The sequence below is a fragment of the Protopterus annectens genome, chromosome 13.part0, assembly GCF_019279795.1.
Source record: "Protopterus annectens isolate FY-2018-M chromosome 13.part0, PAN1.0, whole genome shotgun sequence".
Lineage (NCBI taxonomy): Eukaryota > Metazoa > Chordata > Ceratodontiformes > Protopteridae > Protopterus > Protopterus annectens.
The window spans coordinates 870,348,998-870,366,653 of record NC_056747.1 but is presented as its reverse complement, the minus strand read 5'-3'; the positions used below and the strand labels follow the sequence as shown (position 1 = coordinate 870,366,653).

General features: G+C 44.2%; 1 protein-coding gene across 1 annotated transcript in view; it reads left to right on the top strand.

The window, feature by feature from the left end:
* HEATR6 (HEAT repeat containing 6) overlaps nt 1-15,656 on the top strand; it is a gene marked incomplete in the record, with an annotated part of 1,433,578 nt that extends 1,417,922 nt beyond the window's left edge. Inside the window, 1 exon segment of the mRNA XM_044054904.1 lies at nt 14,869-15,656. Within this exon segment, the coding sequence (XP_043910839.1) occupies nt 14,869-15,404 (536 nt within the window).
* Between the last annotated feature and the right edge of the window lie 2,000 nt (nt 15,657-17,656).

The window sequence follows — 17,656 nt, the reverse complement described above, 5'->3', positions numbered from 1 at the left end:
ATAGGGAAAACTGATCGGGCTATAAAAAATAGGATTTATGAACATGTCTATGCTATTTCTAAATGTAATACAACAAATGCTCTGACAAGACATGTGATGACTTTTCCAGATCATGATTTTCATTTTTTAGTAATAGAAAAGATTTTTGATAATAGGGGTTGGGAAGGGTGGCCTAATGGAGGGGTTGGGAGGGTGGCCTAATGGTTAAGGTGTTTGCCTTACAAACACAAGGCGCATGGTTTGAGTCTCACAAGGGATAATTGGCTAGGCTTAAAATGGCTTGCAAGGGCAGTTAGCTTAGTACTAACCTATGAACCTATAATGGAAGAGGGGGCCCTACTCCATTACAGTTAGAAGAAAGAGAGTTATTATGGCAGTTAAAATTAAACGCTTCGGTGTCTCCTGGATTGAATGACACCATTTCCATGATGAGCTTACTTAAATTAAAAGCATTATTCCGTTAGGATTCATGTTTATTATATTTATTTCATAATAAGAACATGAAATATTTAAATTATTTGTATTTAATTGATACTTTATGTGCTTTTATTGACAGGATGTGATGTCATTCTGGATTTGTATTTAAATGTATACTTCCTTTGTATTTTTATCTGAAGAAGTTTATCGAATTGGTATAAACGAAAGCGCTAATCTTAATCTACTTTTTTGTGTCCAGCGTGGTGTTTTCAGTGCTTTTACTTTGTTTGCTGTACTTTTTGGAGTTTGTTTTTGAGCCTTTCTGATGAGGACGTTGAGAGAGTGGTGTGCAGACTACTCAAGACATCGGCGCTGGCAAATTTACTTTCAGCTCCGTCCCAGCCTAACAAACCTGTACACCCTGTCTCTGTTCCTCCTCCGAGCTGCTCCGGCGCGTTGGAGCCAGAGATATCAGTGCCACTTGCTCTGGAAAGGTCAGTTCCATCTACCTCAATTGGTCTCTCAGTTCCGATATCCACTCCGACCCCTTTGGTGCTGTCCGTGGGGTCTAGGGTCCTAAGCTCTCCGGTTAGGCTCGAGGGTGACACTTCGACCTGAACTTCTTCGGTTCTGAGCTTACCTCTCGGTGCTTCGGCGTGGGTGAGCTCAGACCCCACATCTGCCTTGGAGCCTATCTCCTTGGCACTGAGGACTGCCTCTACACCTTCGGAGCGGGGGGAGTCCTCGAGGCCGGGAGGGTCGGCTTCTGAGGTGATGAGTGTTCTGTCCAAGTCTTCAGTTCCAACTCTGGGCACCGACACTCTTCCTGTTAAAGGGCTGACTTCAGTCTCAGCACCTTCTCTCATCCAACACAGCAGAGACTCGCAGTCTCAGGAACCCGCCATGAGTGGTCCCCAGTCTTCTGAGGTATCCCCAGAATATCGTTCTGAGGAACCCCCTCGCAAGAAAACTTGTAAGAGGAAACATGTTGACTTGCCTGATGAGTCCATTACATCAGACACTGACCTTGAGGAGTCAGAAGCGTCCCCCAGGTCATCTTCTGATGATATCTCCTTCACAGATATCCTGAAACAGAGAGGCGGCTGGCCCACCACCTCCCCTTTAGATGATGAATCAGTGTACCCGAAGGCTTTTGGGCCTCAACCTTTCGCCTCTTGGGTGTCTCCACCTTTCGACGAGCTTCTGGATCTAATGAGTCAAAAGATGTGGGAATCTCCCGATACTGAGGAACCAGTTCCTAGAAGACCTAATAAATTCTTGTCAGCACCTCAGGACAAAGATTTTCTCACTAAAGGCGTGCCAGTAGATGCCATGGTGGTGGCAGCAGCCACCAAAAAGGAACTTGCTAAAACTTCCTCCACTGTCTAGCCACTGAATAAGGAGTCTCGAACGATGGATAGGTACGGGAAGTGTATCTTTTCTTCAGCGGCTTTTACACTCAGATCGCTGAACTTACCTGTCTCATTTTACTAGGCTCCAGAGAGATCTCTTGAAAGAGCTGGGAGATACTCTGCAAGGTAACGTATCTGAAGCAGTGTCTGATAAGTTTAACACCCAAATGTCTACCTTAAATTCTATCGCAAACTCCTCCATGCGGCTGATATCTTATGCAACGGATGGAGCGAGTAGGGCAGCGGGTTCAGGAGTTTCTCTTAAAAGACACTCCTGGATGCGCTTGTGTAATTTTGCAGAGGCCTTTAAATCTGCATTTACCAATGTCCCGTTTTATGGATCCGCATTGTTTGGATCCAAGGTAAAGGACACACTCAACAGGTGTGATCAAGAAGGGAAAACCCTCCCTGCCATGGGAGTCTGTTTATCCATTCCTTCTAGACCCTATCCCAAAGGGCAGAGGGGCGGAAAGATGTGGTTCAAGAAGTTGCAGAGATTTTTCCAGGCCACACAGGGTGATTCCTTATCCAGAGACAGAGGAGGAGGAAGTGATGGTAGATGCTGCCCTAGAAGCAGGGGAGGCCCGCAGAACCAGGGAGACCGTGATTCCTTTCGTGGTCGTCCCTACCAGCGCTCCTGAAAGGAGGCCCGACTGCGCGTCTCTGGAGCCAGTCGGGGGACATATATCCTTATACCCAGAAGCATGGCGCGACATCACTCAAGACAAATGGGTACTAAGGATAATTACCAGAGGATACTGTATTCCCTTCTCTTTTCCCCTTCCTCAGATCAGAAGAATCCCGAATGTTCCACCCAATCACAGGGGTTAAGCAACTCTAGAAATCCAAAAGTTGTTCGTAAAGAGTGTCATCCAACCTGTCCCCACAGACCAAGTAGGATTAGGGACTTACTCCAGATTCTTTTTGGTGCCAAAAAGAACAGGGGACTTGAGACCCATCTTGGATCTCAGCAAATTGAACGAATCTGTAGCGAAGTCCAAGTTCTGAATGGTTATTTAACAGTCAATACTCCCGTTGTTAGGGAAAGACGTTTGGATGTGCCCCATAGATCTCCAAGATGTGTACTACCACATCAAAATGGACAGAGCATCAAGGAGTCACTTACGCTTCCGTCTGGGGGCCAGTCATTACCAGTTTCGCGCCCTGCCCTTTGGTCTCACCACAGCCCCCAGGGTTTTCACCAAATGTATAGAAGTGGTAACGGCTCACTTGAGATGCCTTGGATTCCAAGTGTTTCCATACCTGGACGACTGGCTCTCGACTGCCACCACCAGGCATCTACTATTACAGGCCAGGGACACCACCATTATGACTTGCTTGCAGCTAGGGATTACAATAAACTCGCAAAAATCTGCATTGTCGCCCTCTCAGCATGTGAATTTCATTGGTGCCGATATAAATACCATCACAATGAGAGCTTACCTCCCTGTAGAGAGAATCCAGAATCTCAGGCAACAAATTTGGAGTCTACTTCCACAGCGGAAGGCAAAAGCAAAGACGGTGCAAAAATTGTTAGGGATGATGGCCTCCACAATAACATTAGTCCCACTAGCCAGACTGCACATGAGGGTTCTGCAGTGGTTACTTTTTGCCCAATGGTCGCTGCAAAAACTACCTCTTTCTCACCCGATCTTGATAACAGAATCATGCAAACAGGATCTTTGCTGGTGGACCCAGTCCAGCCATCTGACCACAGGCATACAGTTTGTTCTGTCTCCCCCTGTCACCACCGTGACCACGGATGCTTCCCAGATAGGGTGGGGGGGGGCATTATCTAGGGAGAACAGTCCAAGGCATGTGGCAGGAACACGAGGCTCATTTGCATATCAGCGTCTTGGAGATGAGAGCAGTGCTTCTGGCGTTGCAAGCACTTCACAGCTTTCTCCCTCTAGGGACGATTGCAATCCAGTCAGACAATATGTCGGTGGTATAGTACATAAACAAACAAGGAGGGACCAAATCTTATCCCCTTTGCAGAGAGGCCCTTCGAGTGTGGGAGTGGGCAGTGTCTTCCCAATGTTTAGTGATCGCAATGCACATTCCAGGGAAAACCAATGTGATAGCCGACAGGCTCAGCAGGGCGATTCTGGTGCCTCATGAGTGGTCTCCGAATCCACACGTTGCGGAACAGATTTTTCGCAGATGGGGTCAGCCTTGCTGCGATCTTTTTGCCACCCCTCTGACTGCCAAATGCAGCAACTACTTCTGTACCCAGTGCCAGATTTACTGACGCACATGTCAGGGGTGCTCCATCCCTCCCTCTCTCCACCCCCTCAATTTGACAAGCATGGCTGCTCCTATTCCATCGCTAGTCAGGCTTCATGACTTTTCTCCTGATGTGTACATATTCTGACATCTTCTCACAAACCTTCAACTAGAAAGATTTACGCCAGTAAGTGGAAAAGGTTTTCCTTCTGGGCTCGTGATAGAATCCTCGATCCCTATACAGCTCCCATCTCTGCCATTTTGGAGTTTCTTACACTGTTGTTCCATCAAGGTTCATCTGACAGCTATTTCTACCTTTCATTTGGCTAATGATCCTAACCTTATGGCTCATAGATTGTGTAGAGCTTTCCTTAAAGGGTCCACATTATTACGACCCCCAGTTATGGACTCTGTGGCACCTTGGGATTTGAATTTTGTACTTCAGAAACTTACTTTGCATCCCTTTGAGCCTTCAGCAACTTGTGACCTCAAATTCCTTTCATGAAAAAACATATTTTTAGTGGCCATTACATCTGCAAGGAGGGTCTCAGAACTGCAAGCCCTCTCTATTAAGCCACCTTAGTTGGTGTTTCACAGAGACAGGGTTTCTTTATGGACCAACCCTTCATTTGTTCCTAAGGTCTCTTCTCAGGTCAGTTTCAATCAATCCATTGAACTTACCTGTGTTTTTCCCTAATTTTTCTGACAAGGCAGAGTACAAATTTCACCAGCTTGACGTTCATAGACAATTGCGATTTTTTGTCTTGATAGAACTAAGAGTTTCAGAAGGTCAGACCAATTGTTTATTTCCTTTTTGGATACAAGAAAGGGCCTACCAGTCTCAAAACCCACTTTATCACACTGGATTATAAGCTGCATTTCATTCATTTTTACGTCCAGTGGCAAAGATCTCCCCTTTAAGGTGAAAGCCCACTGTACCAGATCTATTTCTACCTCGGTAGCTTTTCAAGCAATGATTCCCATGGATAACATTTGTGCAGCAACAACATGGGCTACACCTCATACATTTGTAACTCACTACAAGTTGGACGTGACTTCCATAAACAGATAGTCTTTTAGTTCCACAGTACTCAGGAGCATTTTCCCGTGAGCCACCAAAATAAAGGTGCTAGGGACGCTGTCCCAAGTGTAAGAATGAAGGCGAGATAGGACTACAGAACATAAAGAAGTTATGTACTCACCATAACATTCCATGTTTGTAGTCCATCTCGTCCTTCATTCTTACTATCCCACCCTCCTGCCCCCCTCCTTGAGGACCTAGGGGAATTGTGACTATTGCTTTATCTCTATGTTGAGACCTTTCTCCATGGTTTGTTCTTTACTACTTGCAGCAAATAATATCTGGGGGATGTCAGTGGTGCATGATGGGATACCTCCTTGTTACGAGCCAACCAGAAGACTTTGAGCTAGAGAATTGTCGAGTTGGAGCCGAGGTTCAGCTCCGAACCCAAGTGTAAGAATGAAGGGCAAGATGGACTACAAACATGGAACGTTATGGTGAGTACATAACTTCTTTTTCTCAGAGCTGCAGCTATGTATGTTTGATAAAGGAAAATACATGCACGTTCCAAGACTGTGCTGCTTGAGTATGTTCTGTACTTCTAGATGCATCAGTTTCGGCGTTAGTATGTAAACGTAGCAGGGGTGTTGGGGGAAGTGTGTATGTGTGTGTGGGGAGGGGTTAGTAGACATACCTCTCAACTACCCCATATTTGCTGGAAAATACCAGGTTTTCTTCCAAAGTAACAGGGTGCCACAAAATCCTTAGTGGCCCTTTTAAGTAATGATTTATTGTTTCCCCTTGATTGGTTTGCTGACATGCTAACCTTGCATCATCAACATTTGCTGGTGGGCCTGAGGCATCTTTGACACATAATGTCAGACATGACTGCTTCTGATTCCAGACTACAAGCTCCCTCTATGACTGTCACTAAACTTTAAATTAAACTAAAGCACCATAGTAGTAGTTCAGTTCATGGTATTGTCAGTGACTCACCCAGGGTAAGAATTTAAACTTCAAGGAACTGTGACGGAACCAAGAGACTGAGGATTAAGAGGAAGCCTGGCAGCCAGCAACTCAATTGCATAAGTAAGTAAAAACAATCAGAACAGACCTTGAGAGAAAAATGCATCAGTATATTTAAATTACTTGTGAATAAACTAGCATAGAGCCATTAATATATACCACAAGTGTACATGACAGTAATTAAAAGCAGGGCACAAGTTGTACCATATGTAGCAAGTGGAGAATGCTTAAGTAACAAGAAAACTGGAAGTTCATACGTAACATAAAGCTTTTGTATGACATAAAATTATTTTCAGACAAATAAGGAAGATAGAATATTTTTATGTGATGCTTTATTCTGTAGTGTGTGGACTTGAAACTGTGCACACGCATGCACAAATACATTCTGCATATGTGGGTTCCTCCATGCTTATCAAATTTACTCTTTGCTGACCACAGATAATTGCTGTACTAGTGCAACATCACTGTTATGACAGGGAAAGGATTATGACTTTTCACCACTGTTATGTGATGTCAGACTTGGTATAAATAAGTATCGAGGAGTGTAGCCCCCCCGCCCTGCAAAAAAGATTGATTTGCCATTTGTATGCTCCAAGATTAACTCCTAGAGTGTGCTTATTTTGCTGAAGATCTTTTGAGATTGATGAGTTTTTGTTTGAAGTAAATACACATTTTTCTAATTTGTGGAACTTTTCTCCCTGTGCTAAAAAGGGATTTCACCCCGGCAGACTGTCCTGGTAAACACATGTAAATAAATAAATAAATAAATATAGATATAGATGCGTAATGTCCATGTGTGTGTATCCTTGTACTGTAGGTTATAATAGCTTCAGCAAATTAAGTAAATTGCCTTCCTCCATGCTTGAAAGACTAACAAATTAACAGTATATTTATTTAAAAAAAACTGTAATGGCAGCTTGTTGATAATGTATTGACTAAACACTAAAATTTAAACATATATAGCAGGTACCTTTCAAAAAGCATGACAGTTATGCTATCACATGAACCGGTCTCTCAGTTGATTTTTCACTTCTGAAACACCTTGCATATTTTTGTTTTGTTTGTTAAACAGGTGATTGAACTGGAATAGTCTGAAGCCTTTTGAGCTATAGATTTTAATTATAATGACCATGTAACCCTGTCACACCTTTCATTATTGCATTCATTTTCCTTTTCTTGCTTTATGTAGCAGTTTGCATTCCCCTAAGAGGAAAACTACCTTTTCCAGAGGGAGGAGGGATTCATTTATTAACCTTATCTTATTAAGGTAATGGGGAAAGGTTTAATAATTGGGAGTCCCTTATAAAGGTCTGATGCTGATGTCTGTGTACATGCCTAGCCAATCCCCACTCCTGCAAGTTTAGATTTTAATTTGCAATGCATGCTGTTGTAAATGTGGTAGAAGTAGCTGCTTGTTTACATCCTTCTATGGACTTTTTTAATGGACATGGAAAGGAGGTTGTGACTGGACAATTTTAACTGCATTTTGAAATTTTCAGCTGGATATTTATAAATTTTAGTGTCGACCTTTATGTGGTGGTACTTTAATGACTCTCATCCAATATTTCAGGACATATTTTTTCTTTGATGAAATAACTGAATATAAGATAGATACATGAGGGCTAGTGTTCTCTTTAATGTTTAGAATTCTTGCTGGGGAGATATTCTGCTGCATTACATTTAGGGATAGCTCTCAACAGTCCTTGAATTTGCCTCATATTTTTGTCTGTTCCTCAAAGCATCAGTGATTTTTTGAATAATTGTTGAGGATTGCTATCACTAAATAATGACATCTGAGTTTCATACTTCATATCTTCAAAAAAATGCATACTAATGTAAAACTTGTTATTCTGACACTTTTCCAAGAGTATGAGGATAGTATTTAAAATCTGTTCATGGCTTTAGGGTTTTGATATTATTTTTTGGCATTGTCCTTGATTCTTGTAATAAGAGGTTACTATGTCCACCATCTTTATGTAGACAAATGTTTACATCCTATAGCACTATCTTTTTTTTTTCTTTTTGGGGGGCTGCTTATCAAAAAATAGTCAAATTGTATTACATTTTATTATTAAAATAATTTTTACTTTTGTGCATGTTACTAGTTAGTCAAAACCTAATCTGAATAAAACTTTATAATTCTTGTTATACTTTGCCACTTCTGTTTATTTTTTTTTAAACTTATGATGTTAAGTTGTTAATCTCGCCTTCATTCTTGCTGGATGGGTTCGGAGCCGATCCTCGGCTCCGACTCGGCACTTGCTAAGCTCGAGAGTCACTTTTACCAGCTCGAGGCAGCCCCATAGCCCATGATGCAAGGCGGTGATTACCCAGATCTCGTTTGCCGCTTCGCTCATGAGGTCGCCTTTTTTGCCAGCTCCTGGTAAGTGAATTTTATTACTCTTTTCCAAGAGATTTAGCTACCCCAGTACCTAAATATTTTATTTTTATAGTTAGTAGTACCTATCAATTCACTTAGTCCCTATCCCGTTAGCTTTTTATCCCCTTATCCATATTCCCATTAGTCAGGCCTTAGGCCTTTCCCTCCTAAACAGTTTCCTGTCAGGAGTTGTTTTAGGTGTGTCTGTGTTTTTTGTCATAGTTAGTGTTTTTGGTGACTGAGTGTGTGTGTGTTTGTGTCAAACTCTGTCATGTCTAAAGACACTAGGGTCTCAGGTTTTAAGAAGTGTGACTCGTGCTGTCAGAAGATGTCTGTGACAAACGGTCGCACTTCTTGTATTTATTGCCTGGGACCCCTACACCTGCAGGACTCCTGTGCTATTTGTCACTCTTTCAGCCAGAGAGTCCTGCAGGAACGTAGGAATAAGCTGATCCTAAGGGGTCTTCTTAAGCCTGAGAGCTCCCTGGCTAAGTCCGGCTCTGGGAAGCCCTCAAAGCCATCCAAGGCCCAGACTTTGGTGTCCAAGTCTGTGGCCTTGGTTCTGACTCCACCGGAGTCGAGATCGGCTCCATCTGGAGCCGATACTTCCATCTCGGAAGTTTTAGTTTCGGCGCCGATCGGCACCGATACCCTGGCTTCGGCACCTGTGTCGGCTCCGGCTGGAGCCGACACATCTCTAACCCAGCTCGGAGCTGACAAGTTGTCGGCTCCAACTGGAACCGAGGGTTCTTCGGCTCCGATGGCTCCATCGAGGAAGAGATCTAGATCTCCTTCGCTGGAGTCTATCCACTCGCTCCGGCCTCCCCCTTACTTTCGGAGCGGAGCCATCGGAGCCGATCCTCAAGGTCTTCCAGACTCTCAGACCATGACTTGGAGAGAGTGGTGAGTAGACTGCTGAAATCACAGGCACTGGCCCAGATGCTCCATAGCCCGTCTCAGCAGACGACAGCTATTCTACACCTTCCAGAAATTCCTCCTTCGACTCTCTTGCTCCTGAACCCAGAGATCCATCACCCTGGGTTTCCCCATTGGGAAGAACTTCCTCTTCCGAGGTTTCTCCTGATCCTTCAGGGGAACCCCCGTGCAAGTGGACCTGCAAGAGGAAGCACTTAGACTCCCCTGAGTCTACAACATCAGATACCGACTTAGATGAGTCGGAGGGGTCCCCAAGATCCCCCTCTGAGGATGTCTCCTTTTCAGACATCCTTCAAATCCTCAAACAGAGGGGGAACTGGCCCTCCATTAATCCCTCTGAGGATGAGTCTGTATACCTGGAGGCTTTTGGATCTCCACCCTCCACCTCCTGGGTGTCTCTGCCTTTCGACCCCATCATGGAAGTGATAGCTTGAAAGGTGTAGGCATCTCCTGATTCTGTGGAACCAGTCCCCAGGAGGCCTTCTAAATTTATCACGGCCCCTTTGGAGAAACAGTTTCTCACTAAAGGTGTCCCGGTTGATGCCATGGTGGTGGCGGCCGCCACCAAGAAGGAACTTGCAGATCCTTCCGTACCAGTCCATCCTCCTAACAAGGAGTCTAGGACCATGGACAGATATGGTAAGCGGATGTTTTCCTCAGCGACCTTTGCTATGCGTTCGCTGAATTATTTATGTCACTTCACCCGACTTCAAAGAGATATCCTCAAAGAATTGGGTGAGGTAGTTCAGGATCCATCAGCTGCTGGGGCTCAAGAGAAAATTGCCTCTCAGCTGGGAATCCTAAATTCCATAACTAATTCCTCCTTGCAGCTCATTTCTTATGCAGCCGATGGGGCGAGTAGAGCCGCAGGCACAGGAGTGGCTCTCAGACGTCAATCCTGGATACGGCTTTGCAATTTTGCAGACCCCTTTAAGGTGTCCTTCACAAATTCTCCCTTTGATGGGACAACTTTGTTTGGACCTCATGTGAAGGACACTTTGACCAGGTGCGAGCAAGACGGCAAGACTCTTTCTGCCGTAGGAGTCCATTTCTCCACCCCTTCTAGACCTTACCCCAAAGGTCAAAAGGGAGGGAAAATGTGGTTCCGAAAATCTCAAGGAGTCACGCCTGACGCACGTGGTCAGTTTACCCCCAGAGGCAGAGGGGGTAATAACAACAGATGCCGCCCTAGGGGCAGAGGGGGTCTGCAGAACCAGGGCAGCAGAGAGCCCCTCTCTGACAAGCCCTTCCAGCATCCCTGAGGTGTTGCCCGACTGCCCACCCTTGGAGGCAGTTGGGGGGAGATTGTCACTGTACCCAGAAGCCTGGCTTTCCCTTTCGCAAGACAAATGGGTACAGTCGATCATATCCGAGGGTTACAAAATACCTTTCGAGAAAAGCCCCTTCCCTCAAAAGGGATCCCTTCCAGACGTTCCACCTGGTCTAAGGGAAATTGCAAAGCTAGAGGTTTCAAAACTTCTAGAGAAAAGGGCCATCCAGCCAGTTCCAGCAGACCATTTAGAATCCGGAATCTACTCAAGGTTCTTTTTGGTCCCCAAAAAGACGGGAGACTAGAGACCAATATTAGACCTCAGCAGACTGAACAAGTCTGTCAAAAAGACGAGATTTCGGATGGTCACACTTCAATCGATTTTGCCCTTTCTGGACAAAGACAACTGGATGTGCTCTATAGACCTTCAGGATGCGTACTATCACATAAAAATCCACAGACGCTCCAGAAGGTTTCTCCGCTTTCGGCTGGGGACCAGTCATTTCTAATTCAGATCCCTGCCCTTTGGTCTCACCACAGCCCCCAGAGTGTTCACCAAATGCATGGCAGCGGTCACGGCTCACCTGAGACGTCAGGGATTCCAGGTGTTTCCGTACCTAGACGACTGGCTCCTCACAGCCACCACCAGGCATCAACTTCTCCAAGCCAGAGATTATACTCTACGTCTCTGCGGTCAGTTAGAAATTTCAGTCAACTTCGAAAAGTCTTCCTTATCGCCTTGCCAATCTATTACCTTTATAGGCGCAGATCTAGACACTACTCGGATGTCAGCAAACCTAACAAACCAAAGAATCCTGGATATCCAAAACCATGTTCGGATCATCCTATCCAGCAAAAAGGTACAAGCCAGGTTGGTCCTGAAAGTGTTAGGCCTTATGGCAGCCGCCATTACACTTCTTCCTCTGGCCCGTTTTTACATGCGTCTCCTACAGTGGATGTTGTTTACCCAGTGGTCCTACCAGCAGTTACCCATGCGTCACAAGATCTTGGTGACACAGACCTGCAAGAGCCATCTATCCTGGTGGACTTCTTCCCCCCTAGTCCATCAGGGCAGACCATTTGTCCCTCCAGCCCCGGTAGCCACGGTCACTTTGGATGCCTCCCTGATCGGGTGGGGGGGGGGCATTATCAGGGCAGGATGGTTCATGGCACGTGGCAACCGTTCGAGTACCACCTGCACATAAATGTAGAGATGAGAGCAGTGCTTTTAACGTTGCAAGCCCTCAACGACTTTCTTCCCTTAGGAACTATTGCAATTCACACGGACAACATGTCCGTGGTGTGGTACATCAACAAGCAGGGCGGGACCAATTCCTATCCTTTGTGTCGAGAAGCTCTCAGACTTTGGCAATGGGCGATCTCCTCTCATCAGTTTCTGGTAGCAACGCATATCCCCGGGAAAACCAACATAATAGCGGACAGATTGAGCAGAGCTATACTCATGCCTCACGAGTGGTCTCTCAAACAATCTACAGTGGAAGAGATTTTTCAGAAGTGGGGCCGCCCATGCTGCGACCTTTTTGCTACACCCCAAAACAGCAAATGCCCAGACTTCTTCTCTCTCTTCCCGCTTCCGGGCCATCCCCCCAGAGACGCTCTTACCCAGGATTGGCCCCGGGGACTTCTTTATGCTTTTCCCCCTTTTCCGTTAATACCTCAAGTACTCCAGAAAGCTTCCATCTTGAGAGCCAAACTGATTCTCATTGCCCCTTACTGGCCTCGACAAATTTGGTTCCCGTTCCTTCATCGCCATCTCTTGGTGCAGCCTTGGCATCTGGACCCAGCTCCAGATCTTCTGACCCACCAGTCAGGTCAACTGCACCGGTCCATTCGTTCCCTCAACCTCACCGCTTGGTTGCTCCACTTCTTTCTTAGCCAGGCTTCCTATGATCTCTGACCCTGTTAGAGATATTATAGTAGCTTCTCTAAAGTCCTCTACCAGGAGGATTTACTCGAGCAAATGGAAACGTTTTTCCTTTTGGGCAAAGTCTAAGAACATAGATCCTTTTACTGCCCCGATTCAGTCAGTATTGGACTTTCTAGCTGAAATTTTTCACTCAGGTTCTTCTTCTTCCACAGTTAAAGTCCAGTTGGCAGCAATCTCGAATTTCCATGTCGGATTTGCAGACCAAAACATTATGTCTCACAAACTTTGTAAAGCCTTTCTCAGAGGGGTGTTCCTACTTAAACCCCCTGTTAGGGATCCTCCACCGCACTGGGACCTAAATTTAGTGCTGGCATCCTTGATACTTCCCCCTTTTGAACTGGCTGCTACATGCTCTTTAAAATTTCTTTCTTGGAAGACACTTTTTCTAGTTGCTATTACCTCGGCTAGGAGAGTGTCTGAACTTCATGCTCTCTGTGTTCGTCCCCCTTACTTGGTCTTCCACAAGGATAGAGTATCCTTAAGAACCAATCCATCCTTTTTGCCCAAGGTTGCTTCTAAAACAAATTTAAACCAATCCATTGATCTTCCTGTATTTTTTCCCAATCATTCTAACAGAGCAGAACAAAGATTGCATTACCTAGATGTTCATCGCCAACTCAGATATTACTTGGACAGAACAAAGCAATTTAGGAAGTCTGATCAGCTTTTCCTTTTTTATGCTGAAAACAAAAAAGGTCTCCCTGTTTCTAAAGTGACCTTATCCAGATGGCTGTCTTCCGCCATTACTGAAATTTATCAGCTTAGGGGCAAACAACTGATCTCAAAACCTAAAGCACAGGTCTAGCCACATCTACAGCTTTTCAGGCTAGACTACCCTTAGACACTATTTGTGCAGCAGCCACTTGGGCCACTCCTCATACCTTCATTTCTCATTACAAATTGGATTTGGCCTCCAGGGACAGGGCAAGTTTTGGTTCCACAGTTCTCAAGAGTCTGTTCCATTGAGCCACCCAGGATAGAGGTGCTAGGGACACGGTCCCATCCAGCAAGAATGAAGGTGAGATTGACAACTTAACATTTAGAAGTTATGTACCTACCATAACGTTCCATGTTAGTTGTCTTCTCTCGCCTTCTTTCTTGCGACCCTCCCTCCTGTCCCCCTAGCCTGGACAGACCTTGAATTTCCCTTTCTCTGGGAGATTGTTTTTCCTTGGACACCAGTTAGCTCTGGACCTTATTTACCTGGGCTCCCCTTACAGCCTTCTCAGATTAGTTGTTCTTCTTTCCTTCTGGAAAGATTATGGGCAGTTTTTCATCTAGATACCAAACGAGATCTGGGTAATCAACGCCTTGCATCATGGGATATGGGGCTGCCTCGAGCTGGTAAAAGTGACTCTCGAGCTTAGCAAGTGCCGAGTCGGAGCCGAGGATCGGCTCCGAACCCATCCAGCAAGAAAGAAGGTGAGAGAAGACAACTAACATGGAACGTTATGGTAGGTACATAACTTCTAATTTCTCAGTAGTGATATCCCACAATCCTGTAATTAGATGTCCAGATTTTTAGCCAAATGCCCCAGCTTTTCAGGAGCCTTTGTCCAGATTGTCGATGTCTGCAGTTTGAAAGGTTTGTAATAGATATAGTGGCAGTATTGGTGTGCCTTCACTGTGGAGTCTGTATGCCCTGTGTATCTGTGTGTGTAATTCATTGGGTGCAGAATAGTTTCCTGTCCCATCTCAAAGACATGCCATAATAGAGCTGGTGATCCCTCAGATTGTTAGTAGGGATGAATGTATTGTATGAGTGAGTATATCAGTGCATACTGTGATGGAATGACACCCCATCCAGAACTAGTTTATCTGCTTTGCACCCACTGAATGCCAAGATAGGCTATAGCTCTGCTGTGACTCTGAATTGGACTAAGTGGGTAAACAGAGAATGAATATACACATACTTATAATGTATACATGGCCATTCACACAGATAAATGCATTTTAAGTAAAGAAATAAAATGTTAACAGCAAAAGTTAGTGTGTGTATGCATAGGTGGTAGTACCTACTGATAAATTGACAGCATTCTTACCTAACAAGAAGTGAGACTTTCTCCAGTTCTTCTCATAGTGCTGCATCCAGCAGTATCCTGACTTAGTAATTGTTTGCATTCTTGGTCATTGCTTGATGAAAATGTATCCTACAAGTAATATTTAGAGTGGTTTGTCTAAGTTAATGTTAATTACAAAGAAAAAATTAACAAGTGAATGTGATTTTCATAGGTACAGCTCCATGGTCTGCCCAGGCATACAGTGCTCTAACGTCTGTTGTAAAGTCTTGTAAGAACTTTAAAGTCCGCATCAAGTCTGCTATGGCTCTTTCTATCCCAAGTACTCGGAGGTGTTATGGGAGTCCTGAGCAGTATAGTGAGATTTGGAATGCCTTGATTCTAGCTTTGGAAAAGAGTGAAGATACTCAAGACTTCCTGGAATTTAAGTATTGTACCAGCTTAAGAACTCAGATATGCCAAGCTCTGATACACTTACTCAGCCTTGCAGACTCAGGAGATTTACCTTGTATTAAAAAATCCTTGATGGAAAAAGGCAGTACAACTAAATCATACCTGCTTTATTATTTAAATTCAAAGGTGGAAGGAGATGAAGCCATTGAATTCTCACAGCCATATGAAAGATTCAGCATGCTACAAGAAACTGTGAAGCATATATGCAATATAAAGGCTGCACCAGAGTATACAGTGCCAATAGTTAAGTATTTGGAAGAGGTTATGTCAAGTAGCATGGAAGCAGTAATGTCATAAAGTAATTCTCATACTACACTGTTTTGATAATGCATACAAACTAAGATCTGTAATGTCAGCTGTGATCATGTAGGAAAGGTTGGCTCCAGAAAGTTTTGTCAGGGTTGAATAAACATTTAGAAATGTATCATTCACCACTGTGCATCACTGCTCTAGTGAAGATCAAGGTTTAAGTGTAAATTTACTAATACAGTACTGTTTCATGCTGATGTATACTCTGGGGACATGTATAACCAAATCTATTTGATTAGTTGCCTTAGAATTTCCCTGTTTTTTTTTTTTTTTTTTTTTTTTTGTGCAGCTGTTTGTCTCCGGTTTACATTTGTGGAAGTTTGTCAGTTTTGACATCTGATTCTAAAGTTCAGCAGTAGGCTTTTTTTCTTGTTTTAACAGATGTTTTTTTTTATAGTATCATTTGGCTTGAAGACATGTGCTTTATGCCATTAATAGGTATAGTAGGTCATGCCTCTTTGTCTCTCCTCATCCACAATTGACTTCTTAACCTTGTATCCTTCCTCATCCACTTTACTTAACTTTATATCCAGTGTTGTCTTTTCCATCCATCTTAACTTTTGGGGGCATCAGATCTGAATGGATCTGAGATTGACAATTCAGACCCTTGGCTTCAAGACTCCTCACACACTAACGGTCTTTCAGATCTTGTTTGCCAAACTAAGAGACAGACTTGCTCACCAAAGCTCAGTGTTGGGTTGTGTCTTTTCAGTGTTTTTCTATTCAGCGAAGTAAAACTTTGGTCCTTTACAATTTCTATAGCTGTTATCTTTACCTGTTGTGACAGGCTTTACCTCATTTTCTACTCTTCCCTTTGAGAACTAGTTGACAGCTTCCCACCTTTCCTACTCCTTTCTTCCTTTTCCTACTTCTAGAGGAGTTGTATTTAAAAAAAAAATGGATTGAGTACTTCCTTCTTTGACACAGGCATCATTTCTAATCCCAGGCTGTCTCTTGTCTGCCGATCCCAGTATTTTTTGCCAGTGGCATCACCACCATGGATCCAATCCCCAACTCTCCCATTGGAGGGTCAAGGCCATTGATCTTCCAGGCTTCCCTCAGCAGCATCTTTATTTCAGTCAGTGAAGCAGATGTGGTTAGAATGATGAGAACCTTTCAGAAGACTCAAGTTCAGCTAGGGGTTCTTCCTGCTCCCTCTGCTTAGGGTTAGTGACATCAGGCTCTTCCATCCCGACTTAGTATCTCCTTCTTTGATTCGAACTTTGTATTAGGTGATGTTGGATCCAGGTGCATCTCATGTGCTGCCTTTGTCAGAGCCGATAACCTAAGCATCTTTGACTCTGACTGCTTCCTTAACCCACTCATCTCTGACAGTGTCTTAATTAAATGGGTTCCAGAGATGAGAGATCTACTAAGAGATTGTCAGAGTCATCCCTGCTCATCAGAGCCTTGGCCCTTGACAGGTTGGCACCAGTGTTGGTCTCTGATCTTTGTTGGACTGCATCTCGAGAGGAATATCTGTCAGGGTCCTTTGATCTGAAGAGATTATCTTCAAGAGCAACTTTGGCATCAGTATTTGAGGCCTTTGAAAAGATTCTGTCCCATTCAAGAGAGATGGCCCATTCTTACTCAGATCTGCCAAGATCCCCTGCTGTTTTAGGAGCTTCTCTTCCCCATCATCTTCTGTCTTCTGGACAGCCCGTACTAACACACCTTGTGCAAGCCCAAGCCTTGGGCTTACCTATTTCCTCTGATTCTCCCCCAGGCACTCCTATTGAGGACCAGGTTCATGTTAAATGATCTCATGACTAAAACACCGAATGTCAGTTCATCGAGATGAGAGCATTGAGCATTTTAATCACCAAAGCCGACTTCGTTGAGTTTCAACACATCGAATCACAGTAGTTGGCCAACAGTTGTGTGCAAGTTCGAATGGATATTAATATTTACTACCATCATGTTATACATACCAAAAGTAACATGTAGGATGGTAACGGCACAGCTGTTTGCCAACTATTGGGATTCAATGCACTGACATTTGATGAAGTCATCTTTCAGTGATTAAAATGTTCAATAATTTTGTCTTCATGAACTGACAGTCAGTGTTTTAGTTGTTCGATCATTTAACATAGAAGCAGAGGAGCATAGGAAGCACAAATGCAAGAGGAAGCATATAGCCTGTCCTCAGGAGTCCCTCATGAAAGACACTGAACTCAGTAGGTTTATGGGTAACTACTAGGCTAGCTGCCCTTGCAGGCCTTTTTAAGACTAGCCAAGGT